This window comes from Bos taurus, chromosome 3, assembly GCF_002263795.3.
Source record: "Bos taurus isolate L1 Dominette 01449 registration number 42190680 breed Hereford chromosome 3, ARS-UCD2.0, whole genome shotgun sequence".
NCBI lineage: Eukaryota > Metazoa > Chordata > Mammalia > Artiodactyla > Bovidae > Bos > Bos taurus.
Window position 1 is genome coordinate 99,466,327 of NC_037330.1, and position 27,671 is coordinate 99,493,997.

The 27,671-nt window shown below is 40.9% G+C and overlaps 1 protein-coding gene and 2 non-coding genes across 6 annotated transcripts; all 3 read left to right on the forward strand.

Moving 5' to 3' along the window:
• The first annotated feature begins 80 nt into the window (after positions 1 to 80).
• ATPAF1 (ATP synthase mitochondrial F1 complex assembly factor 1) lies at positions 81 to 25,784 on the forward strand. Of its 4 annotated transcripts, none has more exons than XM_002686414.7 (9): positions 81 to 612; positions 4,196 to 4,304; positions 7,976 to 8,020; positions 8,635 to 8,697; positions 11,608 to 11,658; positions 12,807 to 12,854; positions 16,017 to 16,112; positions 17,912 to 18,019; positions 24,707 to 25,784. In XM_002686414.7, the coding sequence occupies exons 1-9, from the start codon at positions 287 to 289 to the stop codon at positions 24,899 to 24,901; spliced, it is 1,041 nt and encodes a 346-aa protein (XP_002686460.1). In that variant the 5' UTR covers positions 81 to 286; the 3' UTR covers positions 24,902 to 25,784. The 4 variants fall into 4 exon arrangements, with proteins under 4 accessions (XP_002686460.1, XP_010802035.1, XP_059741130.1 ...); XM_059885147.1 differs by lacking the exon at positions 81 to 612 and adding an exon at positions 645 to 785; XM_010803733.4 differs by lacking the exon at positions 16,017 to 16,112.
• LOC112446120 (small nucleolar RNA U2-19) lies at positions 19,945 to 20,024 on the forward strand. Its single transcript, XR_003034191.1, has one exon. It is a non-coding gene; the product is annotated as a small nucleolar RNA U2-19 (small nucleolar RNA).
• Positions 20,173 to 20,244, forward strand: LOC112446118 (small nucleolar RNA U2-30). The gene has a single exon (XR_003034190.1). It is a non-coding gene; the product is annotated as a small nucleolar RNA U2-30 (small nucleolar RNA).
• Positions 25,785 to 27,671: the final 1,887 nt, after the last annotated feature.

The following is a 27,671-nucleotide window of genomic DNA, read 5'->3' on the forward strand; positions in this document are numbered from 1 at the left end:
GAAGGACGACGACTCCAGCGTGTGCCTAAAGAATTTAAAAGGCAACAAGCACGGTGGGGACCAGCAGGTCTGAGCAGCTTTCAAGAGGAGACGGCGTGCAAGGGATGCTGGTCGCGGGCTCCTGGAGAAGGCGGGCGCTAAAGCTGCAGAATACGCAAGGCGGGGGCGGGGGCCCAGGCAGGAGCAGCGAATCCTCTGCCCTCTACCCGGCCTTTCCCCGGCACCCGGAACATTGAGAGCGCGGAACCTCGTTGCCGAAGCGCGGGCGCGGCGGACCCGGAGGACGATGGAGAGGGCGCGCGGGCCGCGGGCCGAGGCCCACGCGCCTGGGGAGGAGGAGGAGGTGGGAACGGCCATGGCTGCCGTGGTGGCGGCGGCGGGTGGCGCGGGCCCGGCCGTCTTGCAGGTGGCCGGCCTCTACCGCGGCCTATGCGCAGTGCGCAGCCGCGCCCTGGGCCTGGGGCTCGTGTCAGCCGCGCAGCTGCGCGTGTTCCCGGTGCGCCGCAGCTCGGGCCGGCCCGCCGGGGGAGCCGACGGCAGCGCGGTCGGGGACGAGCTCGAGGCCAACCCCTTCTACGACCGCTACCGCGACAAGATCCAGCAGTTGCGCAGGTGCGGGCCCGGCCGGCGGCGGGCGGGGAGGAGGGGCGGCGCGCGGCCCGCTCTTCTGGTGTATCTGTATCTGGCGCTCTCAGTCCTTCCAGCAGCCCTGCCAGAGGACCTCTGTTTCTGTCCCCACTGTAAGATCACACAGCTAGTGTGAGAGCCGGGAGTCTCTATTCCAGGTGTCTTTTTTTTTTTTTTTTTTTTCTGCTTTAGTTCTCAAAACGCTAAGGTCGACTCTTAGGACAGCCCTTAAGGGGCAAGCACCCCGGGAGACCTGTCCTCATTATGGAAATGGGAAAATAGAGCTCTGCAGAGAAGGGACTTGACTTGCTCAAGATCAAATACTGAGTCAGCTGAAGCTTGACCTAGAACTCGGGGTCCCAGGCTTCTAACTAAGGACCCTAACTACAAGGAAAGGAGATTGGGAAGGGAGAAGGACATCAAAAAGTAATACTGTGGCAGTTAGTTCTCAGTTGGACCCTCATTAGGATGAGAAACTGAGGATCAGAGAGTTAGAGGCCTGCCAGAGGTCACGCAGCTGGTTGGGATTTGTCTGACTTGGAATCCCAGGTTCCTAAAACTACCCTCCACCTTCTAGAGAGAAGGTCCTGGACATTAGAGGTAGATATAAGGGGGCATAGTGGAGCCAAAGAGTTCAACTGGAAGAGCTGAAGGAGATCAAAAGTGAAAACTGAAGGGACTTGGGAGAGAACCCGGCAGGGTGGGCAGGCAGTTGTCTTAGGAGGGAAAACCTAAGACTGCTCCGATAATTTCTCTGAATTCTATCATTTCTGCTTCCACAGCCTTAATGTACTGCATCATCTTCACGTAGAGTACTGCAGTCATCCTCTGAGTAGTCTTCCCCTCTTCCAGTCTTGGACCTGTCTACCCCCAGTCCATGTCACTACTATAGTGATCTTTCTTTGAAAGAATAACAGAATAAATGAATATTTTTGCTTTCCTTCAACAGCATTTAGATATACTCAAGTGTTTGTCTTTTTCAAAATCTCTCCTTGAGCTTCATTCCCCTTCAGTCTTTTCTCACTGATCGCTTTCACAGACAAGCATCTCAAAAGAGTGGTCTGCATATACTCTCGAGTGCTTCACAGGTCCTGTTCATTCTTATTCATGAACAAATGAATGACTGGTTTTACTTTCCTTCCTCACTCAATTGTTTCTGTCAGTATTCACACTACTGTTATCTCCTGAAGAGTGGCTTTCCAAGGCACCCCAGACTTTTGGATAATGTCCATATCCTTAGTGTTCCATACAAGGCCTTCGTGCTCTAGTACCTGCCAGTCTTCCTAGCTTTATCTCTTGCCAAACCTTCCTTTGAGCTCTGTGGCCTAGCAGAAAGGAATAAAGGACTGGTGTTTGGGGGCAGATGTTCCAGGTAAGGGGAGCAGCAGCATAAACAAAGGAACAGCGGCATAACACCACTTCAACCATTTGGGAATATTTGAGCAGATTTTCATCATAATACCTGTAGCACTCTAATGTACATATTTACTTGTCTTTCTGCCCTACTAGGTAGTACAGTCCTTGACGTAGGTACTCTTTCTTATGTATTTCTGTATCTCTAGAACCAACCCAGCAAGTTAACCAACAGGCAAGAGACAACAAGTCAAGTTTGTTGAATGAGTGAAAGGGAGACAGGAAGGGATAAGTCCTAAAAGAAGTTGAGTGAGAGGGGAGGGAAACCTGTGTGCCTACAAAAAGAAAAAGAAAGCTTGAAGTAGAGGGAAAGGGAGGTATGAAATGAAAGCAGGACCAAAAAAAAGAGTCAGTAGAACCCGTGCCAGACTAAGGAAACGGACAAGATAGAGCATAGCCATGAGGCCCAGGACCAAACAGGTAGTGTCTCTCCTGAGACATTTTAGAAGGAATTATAGTCCTGATTGGCTAGTGCTGGAGCACGCTCACGAAACCCAGGTTCTTGCAGCACCAGCCACAAGTTCATTGTGAGCCAAGGGCAGGACAAGCCTGTGTGCCCTGCTGACCCCACTCCAGTCTAGCCCCTGGGTTTTTGCATCACACTACACTGGTGAGCTCGGAGAAGGCAATGGCACCCCACTCCAGTACTTTTGCCTAGAAAATCCCATGGACGGAGGAGCCTAGTCGGCTGCAGTCCATGGGATTTCGAAGAGTTGGACACGACTGAGCAACTTCACTTTCACTTTTCACTTTCATGCATTGGAGAAGGAAATGGCAACCCACTCCAGTGTTCTTGCCTGGAGAATCCCAGGGACGGGGAGGCCTGGTGGGCTGCCGTCTATGGGGTCGCACAGAGTCAGACACGACTGAAGCAACTTAGCAGTAGCACACTGGTAAGCTACAGGATTTCATCTAGCTTTAGGCCCAAGGTAGGTAGGACATGCACAAACAAGCATGTCCAGAAAGCAGGTCCACAGAAGGGAAAGATTTACAAATCACGTATGTGAAGAGGGGCTGAAAAAAAGCGAAGAATTTTAACCTAGAGAAGAAAAACTTAAGAGGTGACATAAGAGCAATTTTCATGTACTCATAAAAAAACTAGACTCCTGGTGAAAGATACAGAGGGGTAGACGGAGACCCGGAATGTTTTCGTCATAAAAGATGCCCAGGGTGGAGTACATGACAGGGCTCTGCTGCCTAGGCCACCCCTCATCCTCTCCAGCACTCACTGGCAACACTGACCTAGGCCCTGGTCAGGCAGATGCCACACCCTACCAGCTGGGGCCCCTGATGCAACTCTTCATCGAGGAGGAGTTGGCCCGCCCTGGAGGGGAGGAAGATCTGCCAGAATACATGGCAGTGAAGGCAGTGGTGTTCGATGTCACCTCCAGAAAGGAGTTGTATGGAGAAGGAGCACTCAGCGGTGTCTTGACCAAGAAGAACTCCACCACAGGGGTGACCAGGTTGTCTTTAGATCCTGCAGACTTCACCCATGACACTATAGGCCTCATGGCCCAGGAGCTGGAGCCCCCATATGACATTTTCACCAGAGTGTACACAGCCTGAAGAATTCTTAACAAATGGCAGCCCCAACCTGAACTTCAGGCCTGAAGACCAGCCCCATTTTGACACAGAGGACAAATTCTGATGTTCCATCAACATGTTCTTTGGAGAGGATCAGGGGAAACTCGGGTGCTAAATCTGCAAAACAGGCTGCCTGAAGCCTCTGTATCACAGAGCTCTGAATGGAGATTTGCCCTAGTGGGGGAGGGAAGGAAGATGGCTGAGAATTAGCTGTGTTCTAGTAAAAGCTTGACAGTGGGATTCCTGTCTGAGGAGGTGACTGAGAAAGATGCTCACGAAGTACCTTTCCATCTTGAAGATTCAAATTCCAAGTACCTGAGAGACCAAGCCCTGTGGCAACCTAGGGAATATCCTGCAGGAGAAAAATGTTACACAGGCTCCATGAGGCTTAAAAATAGTTGAATAAATGGATTTCTTTGTCCACTTGCTTGATTTGTAGGTCTGGGCTCAGGGTAATTAAATTAAGACAAATGATATCTGTGCCCCATCTCTGAAAGTGAAACATGGTGTTTTGTTATTTCAAAATCCAGAAAGGCCCAGGTGGTTTAACCTTTTGTTTACCTTTGATCAGGTCTGACCCAGCTGCTTTTGAGTCCAGACTGGAGAAGCGCAGTGAGTTTAGGAAGCAGCCAGTGGGGCACTCCAGGCAAGGTGACTTTATTAAATGTGTGGAACAGAAGGTAAGACCTGCCCCTTTGGGTGCTATTGGTGCACCAATACTCTGCACCACCATGCCTGACCCTTATCCTGGGAATGGACTCACTGAGGGGTCAGCTGGATAAACTGAACTCTATCTTTACTCAGCTCAGTCTCCATCTGTAAATGGTATTCTGCTCTTTTTGGCAAGGTGTTAGAGTCATGGTGGAGATATAAGGAGATGCAAAAGATAATCTCTGCTTCCAAGGGGTATAGTCGAGTGGTCAAGGCAAGATACACATGACAGCAGCTGTGGGAATTAGGGAGGAAAAGGTGCTTAATGCATCTTAGCTTTTATTGTCCTTAAACAAGAATTAGAGCTGGGGAAAAGCATCTTGAAAGCTGTGTACAAGCAACACTACCTGTTTTCAGGTTCTGCATCCACAGATTTCAACCAACAAAGGATAGATTCAACCAACAGAGGATAGAAAATATTCAAGGGCAGGGTGGGGAATTCTAGAAAGTTCCAGAAAGCAGAACTCCAGTTTGCCACTTGCAGGCAGCTATTTACTTAGTGTTTATTGTATTTATAACTATTTATATAGAGTTTACATTGTAGTAGGTATTATAAGAAATCTGCTGCTGCTGCTGCTAAGTCATGTCAGTCGTGTCCAACTCTGTGTGACCCCACAGACGGAAGCCCACCAGGCTCCTCCGTCCCTGGGATTCTCCAGGCAAGAACACTGGAGTGGGTTGCCATTTCCTTCAATGCATGAAAGTGAAAAGTGAAAGTGAAGTCGCTCAGTTGTGTCCAACCCTCAGCGACCCCATGGACTGCAGCCTTCCAGGCTCCTCTGTCCATGGGATTTTCCAGGCAAGAGTACTGGAGTGGGGTGCCATCGCCTTCTCCATACAAGTATTCTAGAGATGATTTAAAATGTATGGGAAGATGTGCATAGCTTATAAGCAAATACTATACTATTTTATACAAGAGAATTGAGTACCTACATATTCTGGTGTCTTCGGAGGTCCTGGAACCAATCCCTGACTGATACTAAAGGACACTTGTATAGGAAAATTAATCTAATGCAGTGCTTCCACACTTTTTGACCATGACCCACAGTAAAAAAATTTTACATTGCAGTTCTTTATACATATTTGTATATGATTATAACTGAAACAAAATTTTTACAAAACAATACTTACTTTTATTGCATGCAATGCACTCTTAATATTATTTTCATCTTGTAAAAAACCCTTGGCCACAGTCTACTAAATTTATTTCACAACCTACAATTTGAAAAATACTAATGTAGGCTGGTGCACAGAACAAATCCAAGTGGGAGAGACCAAAGCCAGGGAGAATATATCTAAATGTGGGCTGCATGGGCCTGAAATAAGGTAGTTACAATGGAAAATTGGGGTTCTACATTGTAAAAGGATAGGTGTTTCTTTTACTTGGAAGATAACTTTTTGCCTTACTTGCTCAGTTGTGAATGAATCTTTGAGGCCCCATAGACTATAGCCTGCCAGGCTCCTCTGTCCATGGAATTTTCCAGGCAAGAATACTGGAGTGGGTTGCCGTTTCCTATTCCAAGAGATCTTCCTGACCCAGAGTTCGAACCCTTGTAACTCTTGCATCTCCTACATTGGCAGGTGGATTCTTTACCACCAGCGCCACTTGTGAAGCACCCTTTTTTGCCTTGGTATCCCATATTTTAAGAGTTCATTCAGTCTTAATGATTGGTTGAGTTAATTAGAATCAGAATAGTTAATGGATTAATCATTACAAGGTTGAGGAGCAAATTCAACCTCTTATGACAAATCTAGTTTACAACTTTGAACAAACAACTCTACTACAAATATTTTGTCTAATGTAATTTCCTAAAACACTTATAGTGTCAAGATTACAAGTTAATAGCTATTGGAAATATTACTGTGTTATAAACTTTCAATATTATATGGGAAAGCTTTTTGCCCCCTTTTGAAATAAGACTTAGAAATTCACCTTTATGATGACAAGAGCAGAATAAAGATTTAATTTAAATTATGGCAATTCTTAAGTAAATATTCACTTACTGCCTTTCTTATCTTGCTGGAGGAAGGTTAATAACTAATGGCTGTATTTCTAAAGCCTTTTCTTTGAGTCATTGGTTCCCTACTACATAACACCAAACATCCCCTTTTTGTAATAAATTGTATTTAATTTATTATTCTATTCTCTCTATTCTACCCTGAAATGAAATGTAGACAGTAGAACCTACCTACCCATATAATGTCAAGGGGAAAAAAAATAATGCCTTAATTTTAATAAATTTTTTTTTTTTTTTAATACAGATAATATTATGTAAGTTCTTAGGCACAACTGTGCTATGAGACCTAATGCAGTCATCAGGTACTTTTACCTCTATGTAAAATCGCCATAAATACTTAATGCAGCAAATGCCAACTGGTACAAGCTGTTATGCTGGTAATTATAAAAACTCCCAAACAATAACAGTATTGTTATCAGTGACTCATGAGATTCCACAATGTATTGGTACAGTCTTCTCTTAAGTTACATATAGCTGCATTTCTGAAAAATTCAATATTAAAACTGTTTAAAAAAAGGAAGAGGAAGGGATGGATGGAGGAAGAAAAGGAGAAAGGTAGGTCTGGCTAGACATTGAAAAGTTATATGAGATGAGGGAAAAAATTCTTCATTATGTAGAACTCACCTGCAAAATTGCGGTTCATCTGTCACTGCTGCCCCTCCAATATAAATGCAGGTGTAACCATCCAGTCAATTATTGTGATAACAACAAAAAACAAGTCCCCATAGATTTGTACTCTATGTACAATATGTACTCTATTTGTACTCAGATCTACTCCCCATCTGTAGTAGAGATGCTTTAAATGTTTCTTTAATTGCTCTTGAAACTTTGGCCCATAGGGTGTATCCGGTAGGTTTTTCTATACCAGGCTTTTGTCTAGTTTGTAGGTACTGGTTCTACAAACATTGTTTATGAAATATTTGAATTCATTAAAGCACAGAGTAATGAAAAGCATAGTTTAATGCAGAAAGTATGTTTCAGTTTCAGATTTCCAGGTGTGGATTATGCTCTCTGAAAGATAGTCATGAACTGAGAAATTGAATGGAAGACTCAGAATAACCCATCCCTACTATTGGAAACAACTCCAGATAGGATATCCTGCTGTGGCCTTTATCTGAGAGTGAGTTAGGAGAGAAAATAATCACTTTCAGTTCTTCTTGGCTTTTTGTGAGTGGGAGTCTAATTTGAGGGTGGGAATACATTATAATATGGATTACTGGAAAAGACTCGATAGCCTGCTGAGGGTGCCTGCCTTCAGAAGTGCTGTTACAGATAAGAAGCAGCTTGGAAAAGACATCATTCCATTTCTCATCTCTTCTGTGGCTCACTGGGAAGTGGAGCACAGGAAACCTAAGCAGGCTTGTTCTGGGAAGGAGTCCCTCATCCAGGGATTGAATGGATTTTCAGTTCCAGTAGGTGGTGTTTACTAACAAAGAGGTTTCTCATCTCTGAATCTCAGAATCATTCAAAAGTTGTCTCACAAACAATAACTCTTAGAACACTTACTATATAGAGTGGAGAGAAGTGAGTTCTTAGGTGCAACATTACTAAATGAGGTATTGGCAGCTCACCTAGAGAGGGTGGTCTTTTAGAGCAATATCCTGTCCCCTCCTGTATTTCAGACACTGGGGAAACAGCCTGTGAGCAGAGGATTCACTAAGGACAAGGTAGGTTTCTAATTAAATAGCCAAGTCTGAAGTCATGTGGAACGCGCCTATAACAAGAGACTGCATATTTGAACGTATGTACTGTGGCTCAGTGTTTTTGTGCTTTTCTAACTGTGGAGATTAGAAATATTTTTATGAATTTTTGTTATGACTTTGTTATGGTTTTATTATGACTACTACATAGTGTGGGTCCTGGAGTGCTAGAGGAAATGTAGTGATACCTTTCCTGTCTATAGGAAATAGTTTAAAAAAATCAAATAAATACATGTTTACTCTGTCATTTAACTTGCAAATAAGGAACCATTTCTGATAGAATAGCAGTTAAAGGTAACAACTGAACTTTCTTCTTACCAGCTGCAAGCTGCAGTGCTCATGAGTGAGTGAAACTTTTGGGAAATCCCTGCACATACTCCCTGAAAATAGAACTGTGAAACCTGCCTGACCCTGGTGGCTGCCTTCTCTGAGCTTGTGGGGTTTTAATACTCATTCTCCACTTACTGAAGATCTGCTTTACTGTCCTAACATGATGCTTCCTATAAGGCTTACACATACAGTTAAGTTGTTTTATTTTTTCAATTGTAGGTGTTAATTGCCTTTTATTTTTTTCCTTTCAGACTCTCAGTTCAATCTTTAACATTGAGATGGTGAAAGGCAAAACTGCAGAAGAAATAAAACAGGTAATGAATGAAAATGAATTGGCATACTTTATGAAAATATGTGCTTTGTGAACCAAATCCGAAAGTAGAAATGAACATACGTTTCCTGATACCTCTTCCTAGCCAAAATGAAAGGCAATCATTGAAAGCAAAAGTGATGAAGTACATGAAAAATAGTGCATAAGAAAACTTGGTCTCCTATATGTTTAATCAACTCACATTTCCCCTTTCTTTTTCATTCCTGTTGTCCGCATCTTATTTAAAACTATCCCTGCTCTCTCCCCGGGTGACTGTATTACCTTTCTAAATAGGTTTCCCTATTCTTATTTCTCTTCTTCCCCTTCCCCTGTCATATCCTCCCTCATTCAATCCCCCTGAAGTTCTGCTCATAGTGTATTGCTGAAGAACAGACTCTAGAACCAGGCTGCCAGTTTTAAGTCCAGGCTCTGCCACTTACTAGCACATTGACTTTGATAAGTTAGTTAACCTTTCTGGGTCTCAGATTCCCTATCTGTAAAATGGACATAATAATAGTACTTACTTCATGGAGTCAAACGAGTTAATATTTACAAAGTACTTGCAACAGTGCCTGACACAGAATAAATGCTATATTTGTGCCTTTAAATAAAAGAATAAAAATAAATCTTATGAAGTAACCCGCTCTCAAAAACTCAGTGACTTCCCATGTTCCTTTGTTTGCCATTCAGAGTCCTCCATTATTTTAGGACCTTCTGCAGGAAGCCTTCTGGACACCTCCCATCAAAGCACTCGTGATCCGTTCACGTGTCTGGTCATTCCATATACCTTGATTTGCATTGCTACTTACATTTGCATGTCTGATTCTCTTTTCTATAATCAGAATATAACAAGCTATTGGCATTCCTTACAGTTCCATAATTGTATTTTAGGTAGATTGAGAGAATCAGTGATAAGAGTAGTATACTGTGTGTCGGGTGCTGCACCTAGTGCTTCATATGCACTGTTTCACTATATTCTTGTAACCCCCTTGTAAAGTAAGTAAGCAGGGAACTCTGCTCAATATTATGTAACAACCTAAATGGGAAAATAACTTGAAAAAGAATAAGTATATTTATATGTGTAACTGAATCACTTTGCTGTACACCTAAAACTAACACAGCATTGCTAATCAGCTATACTCCAATATAAATAAGCTAAGAAAAGAAAAAATCCATAAAATTTTTTTAAAAGCTAAAAAAATAAAATAGGTACTATTATTCCCAATTTACAACTGAGGAAATTAACTTAAAGAGATAAAGTAACTTACTTAGTGATAGAACTAGGATTCAAACCCATGTCTGTTTGAGTCTGCATCTTATTCCCTTATAAGAAGTTGTGCCAGTTGCTATGGGTGTCCTTTGGTACTGTATCATTCATTTCAGCAAGCATTTATTAAATAGCCTCTGTGCCAGATGTAGAAATAAATGAGGGACCTCTCCTCTCAAGGAATTTCAGCCTAGTGAAAAGACAGACACAAAAATAAAAAGAGAACAGCACAGGGTTCTAGCTTCTGCTAATTTAGGCTTAATACAAAGTCTCCAGGAAACTTCAAACTGCCTTTGGGAAGAAGTGCCAATAGAAAGTGGACACCAAGTATGTCCTTTAGGAGAGAGAGAAGCCAGGCCCAGGAAGCCTGACCATTACATGACAAATATCATTCTGACCTATATTTTTAGATACAAATTTGTGTTCATTAAAATAATTTTGAGTGGCCAAGCTCAACTATGTTAGGAAATATCTATCAGTCTCATAAATTCAGTGTTGATTCATAAACTGTCTGCTAATATAAATTAAAAAAAAATAAGCAGGACATGCTGTCCTTAAAATGAGGAGGCAGTATTTTGACATAAAAAAAGAAAGGCATAGCAATCTTAGGCTGCATTGATAAGGTGATTTGCCCAGGTCCTAGGAGGTAATATTCCTTCTGTGCTCTGTGACGGTGAGATCTCACTTTATGATTAGTGTCTTCCGTTGCCCCCATCCCATGTTCTTGGGGATGTTGACAAAGCAGAGCAGCTCTAAAGGAAGGCGACCCATTCTTTAGCACCAGCTCACTTAGGTATCACATTGGCTCTGATGCCTTCCCTAACTTCTGTACCTTTGCTAATGCTTGTCATTCTCTGCTTAGAATGTCTCTTATCATCTCTCCTACCTGTCTATCTTCCCAGACTCCCCGTTCATCTGGCTAACTCCTGATCATCCTTCAGGACATAGTTCAAGTGTCCCTTCCTTTGGTACTTGTACCCTAAATCGGGTTAAGTGCCTCTTTGTTGCCTTCAGAGCACATTGGCTATGGTTTGCATTGTAATTCTGTTGTGCTAAGTACAAACATTATTTCAAATAATGTTTCAAATTATTTTTTCAATAATATTGAAATTATTATTTCAAATAATTATTTCAAATTCACAATAATCCCATGAGGTTCGTGTTATTGGTATTTTATCAATGATTATATTTGCTGTTATTTAGTTATTTTCAGTAGTTTGCCCAAAGTAGCATAGCCAACAAATGACAGGAGCTGGGATTTGCACCCGTATCTGTCTAACCTTGAGACTTTGGGTTCTCTGAGAGGGCCCACAGTTGGCTGGGCGTTGAGGGTTTGGGGAGAGAAAATATGGAAAAAAGAATGTGTCTGTTATACACAAAGCACGTCTTAGAAGAAATGATTAACAAGGTCATAGAATCTGTTTCTCTGACAGGAATTTGCTACTGAGAGTTACAGTTTAATCATCTAGAAGAGTAGATGCTATTAAATCTTTTTTGTAATCATGTACAAGTAATAAAAGTATTACGTTGGATTTTCTTCCCTGTTATCAAATAACATATTACTGTGAGCAATGAAAGCTGTCACTGCTTCTTGGTGCAGGTTGAAAAGATGACTGACGGGTCACAGACACTCTCTTTTTTGTACAGATTTGGCAGCAGTATTTTGCAGCAAAAGATACAGTCTACGCAGTTATTCCTGTAAGTAGTTTGGAAGGGAAAATGAAAGTGTTACAGCACGAGGGTCAGGGCTCTAACCTTAGTAGGCAGTTGCTTTTACTGTTCCTGGGTTTATTGCCTCTTGAGAACCTACATTTATAGCTCTGAGGGTTTTTATTATGCCCTGAGCACCAAAGATTGGGAGCTCCATATGGTATATTTATGGCTCTTGTTTTTCCTCTTTCTGGTTTAGAAATGTCTCTTTGAGTCAAGTCTCTGACAAGGGAGCATAGTATAAGTTTACGTTGCTGAGCAATTTCCAAGTGTCTTTTATTTCTTTTTCGTGTTTTCCAATCAAGCTGTTGGAATTTAGGACAGGTCCTCAAGCATACCTTCCTTCCCTTCCTGTCTATAAGTGGCCTATCCCTGAGCTGACTTGGAGCTTCCCAAGCTTTTGAGGCATCTCCCTCCTCAAAATTGCTGCCTTGGAGATAGTCACAGGCCACTGCTTGACTGTTGAAGATCTGTGACTTGGAAGGAAGGCTGCTGACTTCTGGTTTAGTGTCCTGCCGCCTTCTACCAGAAGAAAGCATTTAATGTTCTAGGTTATCAGCTAGTTCATTAATTGTTCTTCTCTGAAGAGGAAGTAGCTTTAGATTAAGTTTGTATCAAGTACACAGATATATACCTAGCTTACATGTGTTAAGTTTAAGAAGGAAAATATACAGATGGAAAAATAAAACCAGGCCTTTTGGTTGTTGTTGAGAGTATTGGTATCTTTTTTTCTCTTCCTCTTTTACATATATACCCTTTCCTTTCATGAGTTCAACAGCCAAAAGAATCTGTGCTTTTCATGTTCTTTTAAATCTAATACTGACTCATTGTTTGAGCAGGCCTTCTTAACTCTCCCTCATACAGACTCCGTGACTTATTGTCTCTGACACTTGGCAGAGTCCCGTGAAGAGTTTAGAGGATTTGGAGTATCCACTCCTCACACATAATTTTGATACTGAATAAGAAAGTGTACATCTGGTTTTTCCTCTCTGTTGTAAGAGGGGTTTGTAAATAATGCAACTTGAGATTGTTTTAGTTGTATTTTAGTTCTGGAGTTCAGTCTTGGTGACTTTAAATGTGCTTATGGCCTTTTTTATTTTCTTGTCTTTGAATTTTATTCTTTTCTAACCCTACAGAAAGAAAAGTTTGATTTGATTTGGAACCGGGCTCAGTCCTGCCCAACAGTAAGTTTCCCATGACCATATGAGGATTGCTTCTCAGTGCTGCCAGACAAGGATGTTTTCTGACCATTCTCGTCATGCGCCACGCTGTCATACATTTTATAGTCATTTAACAGAGGTGCTTACATGTTGATTGTACTGATAAATGAGAGTCTTAACCTTAACCCTAACTAACCTTGAGGATTTGCCCAATAAGTCTGTGGCTGTTTAGCTCTCTGAAACATCTCAGCCCTTTCTGATTTGGATCTTAATCTATTAATATAAGTGGAAAAAAAGAATATAAGTGAATGTTGGAAGCAACACCTGAGACGTTAATCTTTTCAACCTCCTCTAAGTTTCTCTTCTCTTGGCAGTTTCTTTTCAGTTTTGGCCATGCTGTTTTGATTATATATGTGTGAAAGGAATTATGAAATTGTTGCTGGAGTAGTGAGCTGCCAGAAGACAAGAGAAAGGGAATAGGTGAGGTGGGTCAGCTGACTTGGTGTCTGTACTGATTTCTCAGATTCTCAAAAAATGCTTCTAAACATTGCTGAGAGAAAATAAAAGACATCTAAGTAAATGGAGAGATATACTGTGTTTGATGACTCAGTATTGTTGGCATTTCTCTCCAAATTGATCTCTAGATAAACTACAATCCAAATTAAAATCTTTATAAGCTTTTTTTTTTTTTTTAAGAAATTGACACACACACACACACACACACACACACACAATTGACAAGTTGATTTAAAAAAGTTGTTTGGATATCCAAAGGATCTAGAGTAGCAAAACAGTTTTGAAGAAAAAGAGCAAAGTTAGAGAACTTACATTACCTGATTTCAAGACTGTGATTTCATAAAACTACAGTAATGAAGACAGTGGAGTAATAACATAAAAACAGACACATAGATGAGTGGAGCAGAGTAGACAATTCAGAAATAAACCAATATATGCATGGTCAGTTGTTTTTCAGCAAAGGTGCCAAGGTAATTGGGAAAACAATGATCTTTTCAACACATGCCCAACAAATTGTGCAAAAAAATTTGAGTATCCATACACACACAAAAAATGAACCCTTACCTCACACAGTATCCAAAAATTAACTCAAGATCTAGGAAAAAATCTTAGGTTGAGTATTAGTCACAGTAGCCAAAGGGTACAAGTAACCCAAGAGTCCATTGATAGATGAATGGATAAATAAAATGTGGTATATACATGTAGCAGAACAGTATTCAGCCTTGTAAAGGAAGGAAATTCTGACAAATGCCACAGCATTCATGAACCGTAAAGACGTAATGTGAAGTGAAATAAGGCAGTCACAAAAGGACAAATACTGTATGATTCCACTTATGTGAGGTACCTGAGATAGAATGCAAATTAAAACCACAATGAGGGCTTCTCTGCTGGCTCAGTGACGAAGAGTCAATCTGCCAATGCAGGGGACACAGGTTTGATCCCTGGTCCAGGAAGATCCCTGGGCTACAGGATAACTAAACCCCTGCGCCACAACTACTGAGCTTGTGCTCTGGAGCCTGGGAGCCACAACTACTGAGCCCACCTGCCACAACTGCTGAAAGCTGTGTGCCCTAGAGCCCATGCTCGGCAACAAGAGAAGCATGCAAATCGCGGCTAGAGAGTAGCCCCCACTCCCTGCAACTTGAGAAAGCCTACGCAGCAGGGAAGACCCAGCACAGCCAAAAATAAATTAGTTAATTAAAAAACCACAGTGAGATACCACTAAGATGACTAAAATTAAAAAGACTGACAATACCAAGTGTTGTCAGGATATGAAACAACTAGGATATGAAACAACTAGAACTCTAATATATTGCTGATAATAGTATAAAATGGTGCAACCACTTTAGAAAGCAGTCTGGCAGTTTCTTTGTGAGTTAAGCATGACCTGCCACACTACCCAGCCATTCTACTCCTACATATTTTCCCAAAGGAACTGAAAGCATACCTCCATTCAGTGACTTACACACATGTACAGGCTGTTCATGGCAGCTTTATTTGTAATAACAGAGGCTGAAGATACCCAAATCTACCACAGGTGAAAGAGTAAAGAAACTGTGTGTACAAAGAAGTATAGATTCTGTGGTTCCATTTATGTGAAATTCTGGAAAGCCTGACCAGTAGTGAAAGAAACCAAGTCAGTGGTTGCTTAGGAACAGTTGGAGAGAGGGAGGGATGAATTACAAAGGGATTTGGGGGCATGATAGATACCTTCATTATGTTGATTGTGGTAATCCTGTTAACTATGGTTTCACAGTATACATATGTCAAAACTGTTTTAATTGTACACTTTAAATATGTGCAACTTACACCTCAAATATACCTCAAGAAAGCTTTAAAACATTTTTTTCTCCATTAGGTAGGCACTATGGTTATCTCATCTAATATTAGTAATAACAAAATGGAGCCTTAGTGGTTGGCAGTAAGGAGACAATTCCATGACTAATGTGTATGAGGCTGATTATACTTTGTTTTGTTCTGGTATCAGTCTCTACCACTCCTCCCCAGTTCATCTTGAGCATGAAATTAATCATTTCAATGATTAGAACCATACTTCAGTATCAGCCTCAGATAGTAGAATATGAAGTGATTATTATAATTGTAGCAAAAATTAATTCAGCAACATGAGGAAGTTTAGAAATTGAAAAGGACCAAAAAGTTCACCAAAAGAAGGATGGGTAAAATTGTGGTAAATATCTATTGTCAATTTCCATATAATAGTGAAAATAATGAATTAGTAATATTTATCAACATCAGTAAATCTCAGAAGTATGATATGAAGTAAAAAAAGCAAGTAGCAAAAGTATACATATAGTTTGGTAAGATTTAAGTTTTTAAACATGCAAACAGTACTCTTGTTTATGGGTGTATACTTACACACTAAAAGTATAAAAACCTGGAAGGGAATGACAGGTTAGCAAATGCGGGTTAGCTGTCATTGTAGAATGGAATTAGAATGGGTTTACACAGAGAGCTTCAGTGAATCTCTCATACTTTCTTAGGTGGGTTGGGAAGTGTAAGAGTGTTATATTATCACATATGAATTTCAAAATACAACAGAAGTTTTAAAAACCAAATGTTGGAGAAATGGAGTGAATGACACAGGTGGTTGGACATAGAGCAAGCGGTTTTATTTATCCACCTGTCTCCTTGTGTATTCATTTCCCACAGTTTCTCTGTGCACTACCAAGAAGGGAAGGTTATGAGTTTTTTGTCGGGCAATGGACAGGTACTGAACTCCACTTCACTGCACTTATAAATATTCAGGTAGGTGTCCTGTGTTCATCTCTTTGGTGAAAGAAGCCTCCTCTGTGGGACTACGAGCCCTTGCTAAGGCTTTAAGACACAGAATATATACTAACTTCCAGCATCATTTGATGTAGCATTGATGAATTGTCGTACTTCTTTGGGTTAGCTTTTTAGGCCCCACCCAATACCTTTGAGTTATAACCTTAAGGGAGGTTCTGTGTCTTTTTTTTTTTTTTTTAAAGTAAAGTCGCTCCGTCGTGTCAGACTCTTTGAGACCATGTGGACTGTAGCCTACCAGGCCCCTCCGTACATGGGATTCTCCAGGCAAGAATACTAGAGTGGGTCGCCATTCCCGTCTCCAGGGGATCTTTCTGACCCAGGGATTGAACCCAGGTCTCCCACATTGCAGGCAGATGCTTTACCCTCTGAGCTACCAGAGAAGCCCGGTTCTGTGTCTTAACATGTGTTTTATTAGCCAGCTCAGCACTGTCTAAGGTGCTAGATGCATATTTTTCATTTCATAGATGTTATTTTGTTTGCTTCCATCCTTCCTTCTTTTTTCTTCGTTTTATTCCCAAATGCTAGATTAAGAAGTCTGATCCAAAGCATTTGAAGCTTTTAAAATAAAAGTATTTTAAATGAGATAATGACTAGGATTGTCAGTCTTTATTTGTAGGCCAGATCTGGCAAAAACAAGAATGGATTACAACAGCTTTGCAGTTGGGATGAAGGGAGCACACAACAGAATGAGGATTTTCTTATGACTTTATCCCTTGTGATTGTATCAAAAAACTGTATCATGTTTATTTTTTTTTAAAAGAAAGAAAAGGAGAAAAAAAAAGAATAGCAAGCTTAGAGCAGTTCACACTGCTAATAAGTCGTAGAGCTAGGTTTGCTTGACTCCATGTTATTGATTCCAAAGTCTGTGAACTTAACCATTAGGCTGTTGTGTTGGAAACTATGCTAGGACTACCCTCCTGAAGCTCATATACAGGTATAGGAAAAAGATCCAGAAACATAATTATGATCAAAATGATAGTGTATCTATAGAAATATGTTCGGGAGAATTGAGAGGCTACAGTATTACTAAGAGAGCCCTAGCAGTAATTAGGTATTGATAATTAAAAGGACTTTTTCTGAAATCTTAAAGATGAAACCCAGAGATCTTTTGAATGTATGGTTGTTTCCTCCTACACTATATGAGGGCTTAGGCTTTGAATCCAGCCTCTCTTCTTAGTCTGAACTGAGGTCTGGTAACCACTGCCCTGTCCATTCTTCTTGAAATTACGATGTTCCAATTCTTCTTTCCCCCCCTTTCTCCCACCCAGATTATATTTTAAAACTGCACATTACAAATCTGGCCCATGTGCAAACTCTCCAGCTGTTTGCTACAGCTTAAAAGAGCTCAGTCTTCAGAGCCAGCCAAGGGGAGTAGATTTCAACTGTGAAATGCACTAGTCCATAAAAGTGGCAATTACACAGGCATATTGCTTTCTTTAGAACTTGATTTGGTAGCTGCTCGTGTCGTTTTGTTTTTAAATATATGGCCATGATGAAGGATTCACTGCCTGCTGTAAACATTTTCTGGGAAAAAAGCCAAACCTTTTTCAATTGAAGACACAAATAACACTGTGCAAACTGTCAGTTTTGCTGTGACTTGGCAAACCTGACCATCCCCACGTACCAGTCCTCCAACTCACTAGCCACCCAAGGGACTGTTAAGAGCCAGAATTTCCTCCAGACTGTCTATTGCGGTGAAATTGCAGTTTTGTTGTGGTGGTACCTTACTGAGTCTTGATAAGTGTTCCTCCTTACAGACCCGAGGGGAAGCTGCGGCCAGCCAGCTGATTTTATATCACTACCCTGAACTTAAGGAAGAAAAGGGCATAGTGCTGATGACAGCAGAAATGGATTCCACATTTCTGGTAAGAATCAACTTTTACCTTTTTGCATGTATCTGGTGGCCCTGAAGATATTCTTCTGCCAAACCTCATGAGAAGTTTGTCCAAAGACAAACATAAGAAACATACTTGTTTCTTACTTAAATTGACAGTAATTTTGTCTTACTCAAGCTCTTCCAAATTGCAGTTAGTACAGATTCTCATTCATTTATTCACAATTTGAAAGTCCAAAAGCTCTGACCACAAAATTTTTTCATAACTCCTTTGGTCACCAAACCTTATCTGATTTGAACTTACCTGATAGCTGTATCTTCATTGTAACTTCACTTTGATGTGAGGCCACTGATAGTCCTTATTAATCCTACTAAGTGTGGAATATTCATGCGTTTTACAAGGGAAATATTAATGGATTATGAGTGTTATGTAATACAGTTATATGGTATCTGCATTTGTTATCTTTCTAAAATCCAATAATTCTAACTCTAAAACACAGCTGGCCCATGGAGTTTCAGGTAAGAGGCTCTGGACAAATAAATGGCTTCTTAAGTGTACAAAAGAGTTCAAAGTTGAGAACAGTTCTTAATCTTTTCTCTTTCTCCACACATTTACATGTACAGCTTTCATCATGCATAGTGTTTTTCCTTCCTCTTTTCCCATTTCCCGGGATAGAGCATTGACCATGCACCTGTAGGTAGTGATGTCTGTTGTGTGTGTTCTCTGTATATCCAGGACCACGAGCAGTTTTATGATTGCTGTTCAGCCTGTTTGTCTAGTCCTTGCTCGTTTCAGTCTCATTTATCCAGCAGTGTTTAAGTTCAGGATGTCCTCAAGATAGTGGGCCCTTTAGTGCCTTTTCCTCCTGAGATTCTTTATTATAACACCCACTGATTTTTCCTCTCTCTTTTACCAGCTGCATACAAGGAAGGGAAAAGTGATGGCACTCAGCTAGTATCACATAGCAATAGTAAGCCCCAAGTCTAGGGCGTAACTGAGAGTCTCCTTCACTGTCTGTTAGTCCTGTCTATTATCAGTCTCATTTCTCCCATTCTTCCTTCTACTCATCACACTCACCTGGAAGTCACCCAAAATCCTATCCAGAAGAACGGAGTTGCCATTAATAAGACAGACAAGACTGCGGGCAGAACAGGTTTGGGAGGAAGATCAGGACCTGAATTTTGGACACATTAAGTTTGAGGTGCCTTTTAGATAATCCAAGTAAAAGGCAGTTAGGCGTATGAGTCTGAAGTTCAGAGGAGAGGTCCAAGCTGGAGAGATGAAGATGGGAGTTGTCAGCATACAGATTGCTATTTACAACCATGAGACTGAAATCACCAAGGAAGTTAATGAAGGTAGAAAAGAGAAGAAGTCTTAGAACTGAGCCCTGGAGCATGAGGAAGCATCAGCAAAGAAGATGAAAAAGAAGAGTCAGTGAGGTAGGAGGAAAACTAAGATGGTAGAATCCCCTGGAGGCTAAGATAAAATGTTTCAGGGAATAGGGGTGCTGAGCCAGCAGCTCACATACTGGTAGGGCAAGTGAGATGAGGACTGAGAATTTATTAGAAGTCACTGGGGACCTCTATGGGGGCAGTTTCAAAGGGATAGGACGACAGCATATTTGGAGTACATTTAGGAAAGGTTGGGGAGAGAAATTAGAAAAAGTAAGCATATTGAAGGAGTGTTTCTGAGAAAAAAAGGAAAGAATGGGGTGTAAGAAGTGGGGATGAGAGTGGGTTTTTTGTTTTGTTTTAAATGAGAGCCTTGTGTGTATATGCTGATGGAAAGGTCGGGTAACGAGGAAAATATTGAAAATGCAGGAGAAAGAGAGTTGTTTGGTGTTTCGAATGGGTAAATCTTGGGAATGAGGGGTTAATCTTTGCTAGAAATGTAGCAAGAGAGAAGCCAGGATATAAAGACACATTCATTCTCTGAGATCTGCTCTTACTGAAGTGGATCAGTGATGAAAGTAGCCAAATCTGAGCATCAGAAGACCACCCAGTGTATCTGATGCATGATCTCTGTAGTTCTGAGAAGCAAAAGAATAATTTAAAATAAGGGGTATGAAGGGGTGGGTGCGTGCGTGTGTGTGTGTGTGTAGGTGACTGGATAATTAAGGGGCTTATTGGTGGGTAAGTGAGAGTTGGTTGTGGGTGTGCTTGTATGAAAGGCTGATCAATTCTGAGCAATGATGAAAAGATTTTACTGCAGAACTTTATATAACTATGAAGGTTTCTACACTTGATCTGAGCTCAGAAAAAAAAAAAAATAAATAAAGACACATTCAGCTAAGTGGATAGAGGTAATGGTAGCTTGTAAGATGTTCTCTCCAGATTGCTTAGTGAAAAGAAAAATCATTAGCTGAGAGTGGGGATGGAAGAATAGATGTTGGACATTTGAGTAGAAAAGAGGAAGTATGAAATTTTTGTCTAGAACATGAAGTGAGAATGTGTTCTATATCTTTAAGTAGTTGAAGAAACAAAAACTAAAAAAGTAATATTTCATGGCCTGTGAAAATTATATGAGTTCAAATTTCAATGTGTATAAATACAATTTTATTGGAACACAGCCATGCTTATCTTTACATGTTATCTATGGCTGCGTTACATCTACAACAGAGAGCTGAGTAGCTGCAACAAGAGACTGTAGGGCCGTAAAACCCAAAACATTAATGGTCTCTCCCTTTCCAGAAGGTGTTTGCTGACGTGTGATCTAGGGAAAAGGAAGAGAGAATGTCTGTGTGGGAATGACAAGTGCAGAGATAAAGGACTGAGAGTTGGATTTACCTAGGGTTATGGTTTAGCCAAGTGATGTAATGAAGTAAGACAGGGACCGGGAAGTTAAAGGTGAATACAAAGAAATGACTGTAATTATTGACAATGGATGCAAGTTGGGTAAAGAGAGAAGTGGAAACATAAGAAAGATAAAGAGACAGTAAGAACTGTGAGTCCTGCTTGAGGTAAAAGGTGTTTTTTATTTTGTTTGTTTTTTTACTTGCAAAATTTTTATTGCTGAATTTAATTGTGATCTGTTCTCTTTTTTTAATGTATTGAAGTATAGGTATTTTACAGTGTTGTGTAGTTGAAGGATTTTTGAAGTTGGGAGTGAGTGTTAAATATAGGAAATAGTAGACAAAGTGTGAATTTTGAAATTGAGACTTGGAGAGGGTGTAGTTACCAATAATGATAAAATGTAAAACTTGACCACAGACAGAAGTGAGTGACACAGAGATGGTTTTGTATTTTCTGATCTTCAACAAACCATAACATCTAACCATATTAGATGTGGACTCTAGAGGTCAGAGGAGAGACTGTTTTTTGCTTTAGCATTTATACCACCTCTAGTGGTCTCAAACATGGTTCCCATAATTATTAAATTTGCTTCCTAGTCTTATAACATTCAACAGCATACTAGATAACATACATTTGCCTTGTATAAATCAACCTGTGAGTTTCCAGTGTAGTACAGAATTAGACATGTTAAAATTTAGTGTAGAGATACATGATTCAAAGATGGGAAACCTAGAAATGTAATATAAATATATGATCCCCTACATACTCATGCATACATTTATATTTTGGGCATTGTGTTTCCAAATACAGTAAAGCAAATAGATAGAAATACATGGAACCTATAGGTTTCTTCTAAACTGATTCATTTTAATGATGAAAATTTAGTATAGTATTTAAAAACCTTATTTGGTTCCACATGTGTGTCAGCAGATGATTTCATTGGAATGTAGTAAGTGCTAGGATAAAGACATGCACAGCTTTGGAGGGATCGGGGGAGTGTCCCTGACCCAGAAGAAGGAAGAAATGATCCCTGAACTGAACCTCAAAGATTAGCAGGAGTTTAGCAGTATAAAGTGGGGAGGGCAAAGGGGGAGGGGAATGTTCCAGACAGTGGGAATGGAATACAGAAAAGCTAGGAAGCACAAAATGACTTGGGATATTACAGTTTGCTGTCACTGATATATTAAAAAAGGGAATTTGGTGGATTATGTTCAGAAGATTGACTTTATCCTGTGAGCACAGAAAGATGAGGAGTTGACCCATAGCGAGTTGGATTTTGAGACCATTAACCTTAAGTATTTGCTTCCTAAACATTTTTTAGTTCTAGTCTGGTCAGTGTGATCATTGAAAATGCAGTTGCAGTAGTCTGGGCAAGAGGTGATAAAGACCTTACCCAGAGCAGAGTAGGGAAGGAGGAGAGAGAATGACCTCGGAAACATATAGTGAATAAAATGGGCAAGACTTGGTACTTTGATTGTAGCCATTAAGATTGAAAGAGAGGAAGGAATCAGGTCTGTTAATATACCTCCTTGTTGAGCAGCATAGGGAATTAATATGTTTATCTTCTTGGGTCTTGGAAGGGCAAGAGACTACTGTTTCATGTCGAGAATTAAGGGAATAAAAGACAAGGGGCGAATGAGTCGGCAGCGGCTGGGGTGCAGGAGAGCTTTCCATAATCCTCCATGAGAGACATTTCTCCATGTCTTAACTCTCTTCCCCTCATTCTAGTGGTCTTCAAACAAGTGGTCAGAGTCCTTTATCCACACAAAATCTTATGTAAAATACCAGGATATAACAGCTGAAAGAGAGTGAAGGGACTGAGGCGCCTCCACAGAGCCCTAGGACTCTGCAGCTTGAACAGCACTGTTCTAGGGTGAACACAACTGAAATTACCCTTACCTCCACCGTCCTAAGCCTCAAATAAAAGTTACCTGTCACAGTCCCTACAGTTCAGAGCCTCAGAGTGGTGACATCTGCCTCAGATTATGCACTTACTTAAGAAATGGTTTGTCCTTGAGACATGTTTGAATTTAAAACGTAAAAATGATGAGGTAGAGTTATCGACCTTAATTATTTTGCCCCACCAGAAATAGTATCAGGGTGACGTGGAGGGAGTACCAGCCTGGGAGTCCAGAGATCTAGTCCTTGCTCTGCCACTTACGTGCCACGTAACCTTGAGTCCATCCTTGACCCTCATCTGCTCTGGTTTCCTGGTCCATTAAATGAGGACTGGATGATCTCTAAGGCCCCTTCCTGGTCTAAAATTCTATTAATTTGAAATAGCCAGAGATTTGGAAAGTGGCTTTTGATTGAAGATCCAGTCTCAGAGATGAGTGCCTGCTTATGAGAAATGACCTGCAACCCATGGGAGGGAATGGAGGTGAAGCAGCCTGTGGTATTTATAAACCCATTTTCATCACTCTGTAGCTAGACATAGCACACTTTTGACAGTTTTAGTAGGAATTTTCCATTGTTATTTGGGGTTGGATTCTGGCTGTGTGAACATTATAATATTAAATAAATGCCTCTGATCAGCTAGCACTAGAGAATGCATAGGAAGCAAAGTAAGAGTTTTTGAGGTAATTCTTTTGTAAGATTTCAAGAGTGTAGCCTGTATCTTGATCCCACTTCTGTTACAGAGTGGTCAGGTCACCATTTTTCCTGCTCCTGAGCTTTAGAGAAGGTGGCCTCTCCTTTCCTGAGGCTTTGCTGGGGATTAGTTAGAAAAGACTGCATAGCAAATTACTACTCCAAAACTATGTGACATAAAACAATAAATATCTATTACCTCACGGTTTCTTTATATCAGGAGTTCAGGAGCAGCATAGCTGAGTGGTTCTGGCTCAGAGTCTCATGAAGTTGCTGTCAAGATACTGGAAGGGGCTACTGGCATTTGAAGGTTGATTGGGCTTGACGATCCACCTCACCCCACTTGCATGGCAGTTGGCAGGAGACCTCATTTCCTTGCCACATTGACTTCTCCGTAGGCTACTTGAATGTCCTCATGACATGGAAACTGATTTTCTGCAAAGCAAGTGGTTTGAGATAGCAAGACAGAAACCATGGTGTCTTCTGTGACTGAATACCGGAAGTCATTTTTCATCATTCCACTTTAGTCCATTTGTTAGAAAGCAAGTCATTAAGTGTAGCCATCACTCAAGGAAAGAGAAACAAGGCTCTATCACAGGGAAGAAAAAGTGTCATGGTGAATTCCTTGGCGGTCCAGTGGTTAAGACTCCATGCTGTCACTGCTGATGGCTTGGATTCATTCCCTGCTTGGGGAACTAATCCCACAAGTTGTGTGGCCCAAGAGAAAAAAAAGGATGTCATAGACTTTGTGGACAATTTGTTAAACTGCAGCTGGCTTTGGCACCACTTATTTAACTGAGGTGGTATGAGGAATAGGTTTTATTCAAGAGTATGTGTAGTTAGTCAAAACCTTAATACCAACTCACAAATTTAGTTCTTAGAGCTGGAGAGCTGGTTAACTATTGCTCTTTTTTTCCCCCTTGAGGTATACTTAACAGTTACTAAGGAACTGAATGAAGACGGAATCTTTTTTTTTTAAGAGGGAAATTTTTAACATCTGCATTAATTTATCAGCAAGCATTCACCAGATTTCACTATATGCAGGGATGTAAAACAGGCTCATACTATGAGGAATTCACATAAGGGTAGACAGACAGAAAAAGAGGAGACGAAGGTAAGATTAAATATAGTATGATGCATACAATGCTAGAGGAAGAGGAGACGAATTTGGGTACACAGAAAAGGGGCACCTCACCAAGACTTGGGATGTCAGGGAGTCAGGAAGCTTTCTGGAAGCAGTGACTCCTGGGCGAGGGCCCCACCTGCCGCAGGCATTAGACACAGAGCTGTGTGGCCCTGTGCTGGAAGGGACCTCACTGTTCTTTCTACCTTTCAGAGTGTTGCTGAGGCACAGTGCATGGCCAACCAAGTGCAGCTCTTCTATGCCACTGATCGAAAAGAGACCTACGGGTTAGTGGAGACCTTTAACTTCAGACCGAATGAGTTCAAGTATATGTCTGTCATCGCTGAGTTGGAGCAAAGCGGACTTGGAGCCGAACTGAAATGTTCTCAGAACCAGAATAAGACTTAGGGATGTCAGGTTGGCTTACAGAGTTTTCTGCTCAGCCCTGGATAGTACTGAGCCTACCCACCCCTTGAACTCTTGGAGGCTTGGTATCTATAATGAGCTGTCTCTAAGGAGTCGTCCTGTGTGCTTGTTGCAAGAAGTAACGTGGAGGTGAGCCCTGTTACTTGATATTCAGGAAGAAAGATACCCAGACATTCTGGTAACTGTCTCCCAGCGTACTTGAAGTTTCCTTTTCAAGTGTTTGAGGTCACATCCAGAGACAATCAGGGATCCACAAGATGGTTGACTTAATTATATGCACTGTAAGAGTATATTTGTTCTCTGGCCATTTTGACTGCACAGCTCCTAATAATTAATTCCTCACCTTTATAAACTGTGACGGGATAATAAGCTTGAAGACCTCCTGTAGTTAGACATGGTCTTTGCGTACTCTTCCCACTTGGCTAGCCAAAGGCATAACCCAGTTAGACCCTCGAACAACCACATATTGCCATCAGGATTAAGAGTCTGTCTAGATGCTCCCAGAATTGCTGTTAGTGTAGCTGGTTTGGAGTATCAGCAGATTTCAGGTATATTAAAAGTACAGGTACAGTGCCTGCTGCCTGCATATTTTTAAACTATAATTTGTGACACCTGCGTCTCTAACTATTCTGCCTTTTGGAAGCTGTGTATTTGGAGGGGCCGAATTGGTGCAGTATAAATAAATCAACTATTTTGTAAACAAAGGATCAATCCAGATTTGCTTTTTGTTTTTTAAACAACTCTAAACCATGCCAGTATTATATTAATAGAAAAGGTAAGTGGAAGCAAATGTACCCTATTATGTGTGTGGGAAAATGTAGCAATAAAATAAAGTCTGGCTTATAATCTTTGTTACACTAAATAATGAAGTCTAAGCTGTGTGCTGTCCATTGTGTCTGTACTGTGGGCTGATGTCATCAAAACTCACCTTGGACTCAGCAGTTGCTTAAAATAACAGGAAAAAAAAAGAAAGAAGCTCTCCAGCACTGGAAACTCAGGTTTGGCTTATAGTGTCCCTGTGTGGCTCCAAGCTCAGTGATAGAAGAGGGTGGCAGTAACACACCGGGCTTCTGAACACGAGGCCTCAGAGCACCCCCTGCCCCAGCATTGTCGTCAGCCACCTTTATTATAACGTCTTTCCTTTTCTTCATCTAACATGTTCCACTTGGCTGCTCCTGCCTATGGTCTGGTGAACAATGCTGAGCATGGTGTGTGGGAATATAACCAGGATTTGCAGTTTGTGTGTTTCATTTATTACTGGAGACTTTTTATAGGTTGAGCTCGTCCCCAAGTCCTTTAAATGGGATTGGACTTCCCATTATTTTCTGAGCTGTGTTTCTTTTGCTGTACTTCTGAATCTGTCTGTAGAAAGAGAGAGCGTTTGTTTAACCTGGAAAAATTACTGGTCTTTCACAATTTCTCTAAAGGTTGAGCTATTTCCTAATGCAGATTCAGGCCTCTTGTCCTGACATTTCTTTGTTCTTTTTTTTTTTTTGAGAAACGAGTCTGGTTGTTTTGAGTCCCAAGAATGTTTGCTGTTCAGTGGAATTACTTTCATAGATATGTTTCCTTTTCCCCTCCAGATGGCCCCAGTCTTTAGCCTTAGTACCTTTCATAACGTCTCTACCAGAGGATAAGAAAATGACGATGAAATAAGTTGGAACTGACTTCTCATTTTACATTGCTCCCAGCTTTGCCCTAAATCCCTGGTTGCCAGAGAAGAGCTGGTCCATGGCCAGTTACATCAGATGTGATCAAAGTACCATCTGGTTGTTCTTTATATTTACCTAGCAAGATCTGGCAAAGAATGACAAGAAAATTGTCAAATTAATCAATCCCCTGGTATAGTGTGGTGGTATAAACGTGGACAGGCTTTATAGTTAAGTGAATCTGGGTTCAGTATTGGGATTCGTTAGCTCTAAATGTTGAACAAATTATTTAAACTCTCTAATTCTGTTTCTGCATCTACCTCATGGGATCATTTTGAGAATTACATTAACTTATATAAAGATTGTAGTAGAGCTTAATGTCAACTCCCTTCTTCCCTACTTCACCTCTCGCTAAAGACCCACAAATTAGTATATCCAATGTGCAGATCATTCTTTATTCCAGCCTTATCTCACAGGTTCTCAAACTTTAAGTTGCAGTGGAATTACCTAGAGCACTTTAGAATGTAGACTCCCAGGTCCCAAACTCCAACCTGCTGAAGTGCTGGGAATCTCCATTTTAATATGTGCTCCAGATGATTCTGACAAAGATAATTAGCCAGTCACACTTTGAGAACCACTGCCTTATCTATTCTTCACAAAAAATCCACATTAGCCAGGTCTCTCTTTGCTGTGGACGTTAACCATAAAATCAGCTTCCTTGGCTCTTTGCCTCCTATAATGGTCCCCTTGGCATACTCTACGTTATATTTATTTATGTATGTGTCTTTTCCCCTCTAGACTGTGAGCTCCTTGAGGGCTAGGGGTTTAATCTCCATTTCCAGCACCAAGGACATGGCTTGATGGCTTGGAACATTGAAGATACTCAGATTTTTGTTAAATAAATACATGACATGGATTTTAGCCAAAACATTATCTTCTGCGTGTATGTGCCTTATATTTAAATAGTTTGCACTTAAGAGATTCTCTTGACACACATAAGTGAAAAATTTACTGAGTAGGAATATTTGCTAATCAAGACAGCAAGGTAAACAAACATTCTCTGTATCTCAGCTAAATCTCCTGCACTTCTGTGGTGGGCTGTC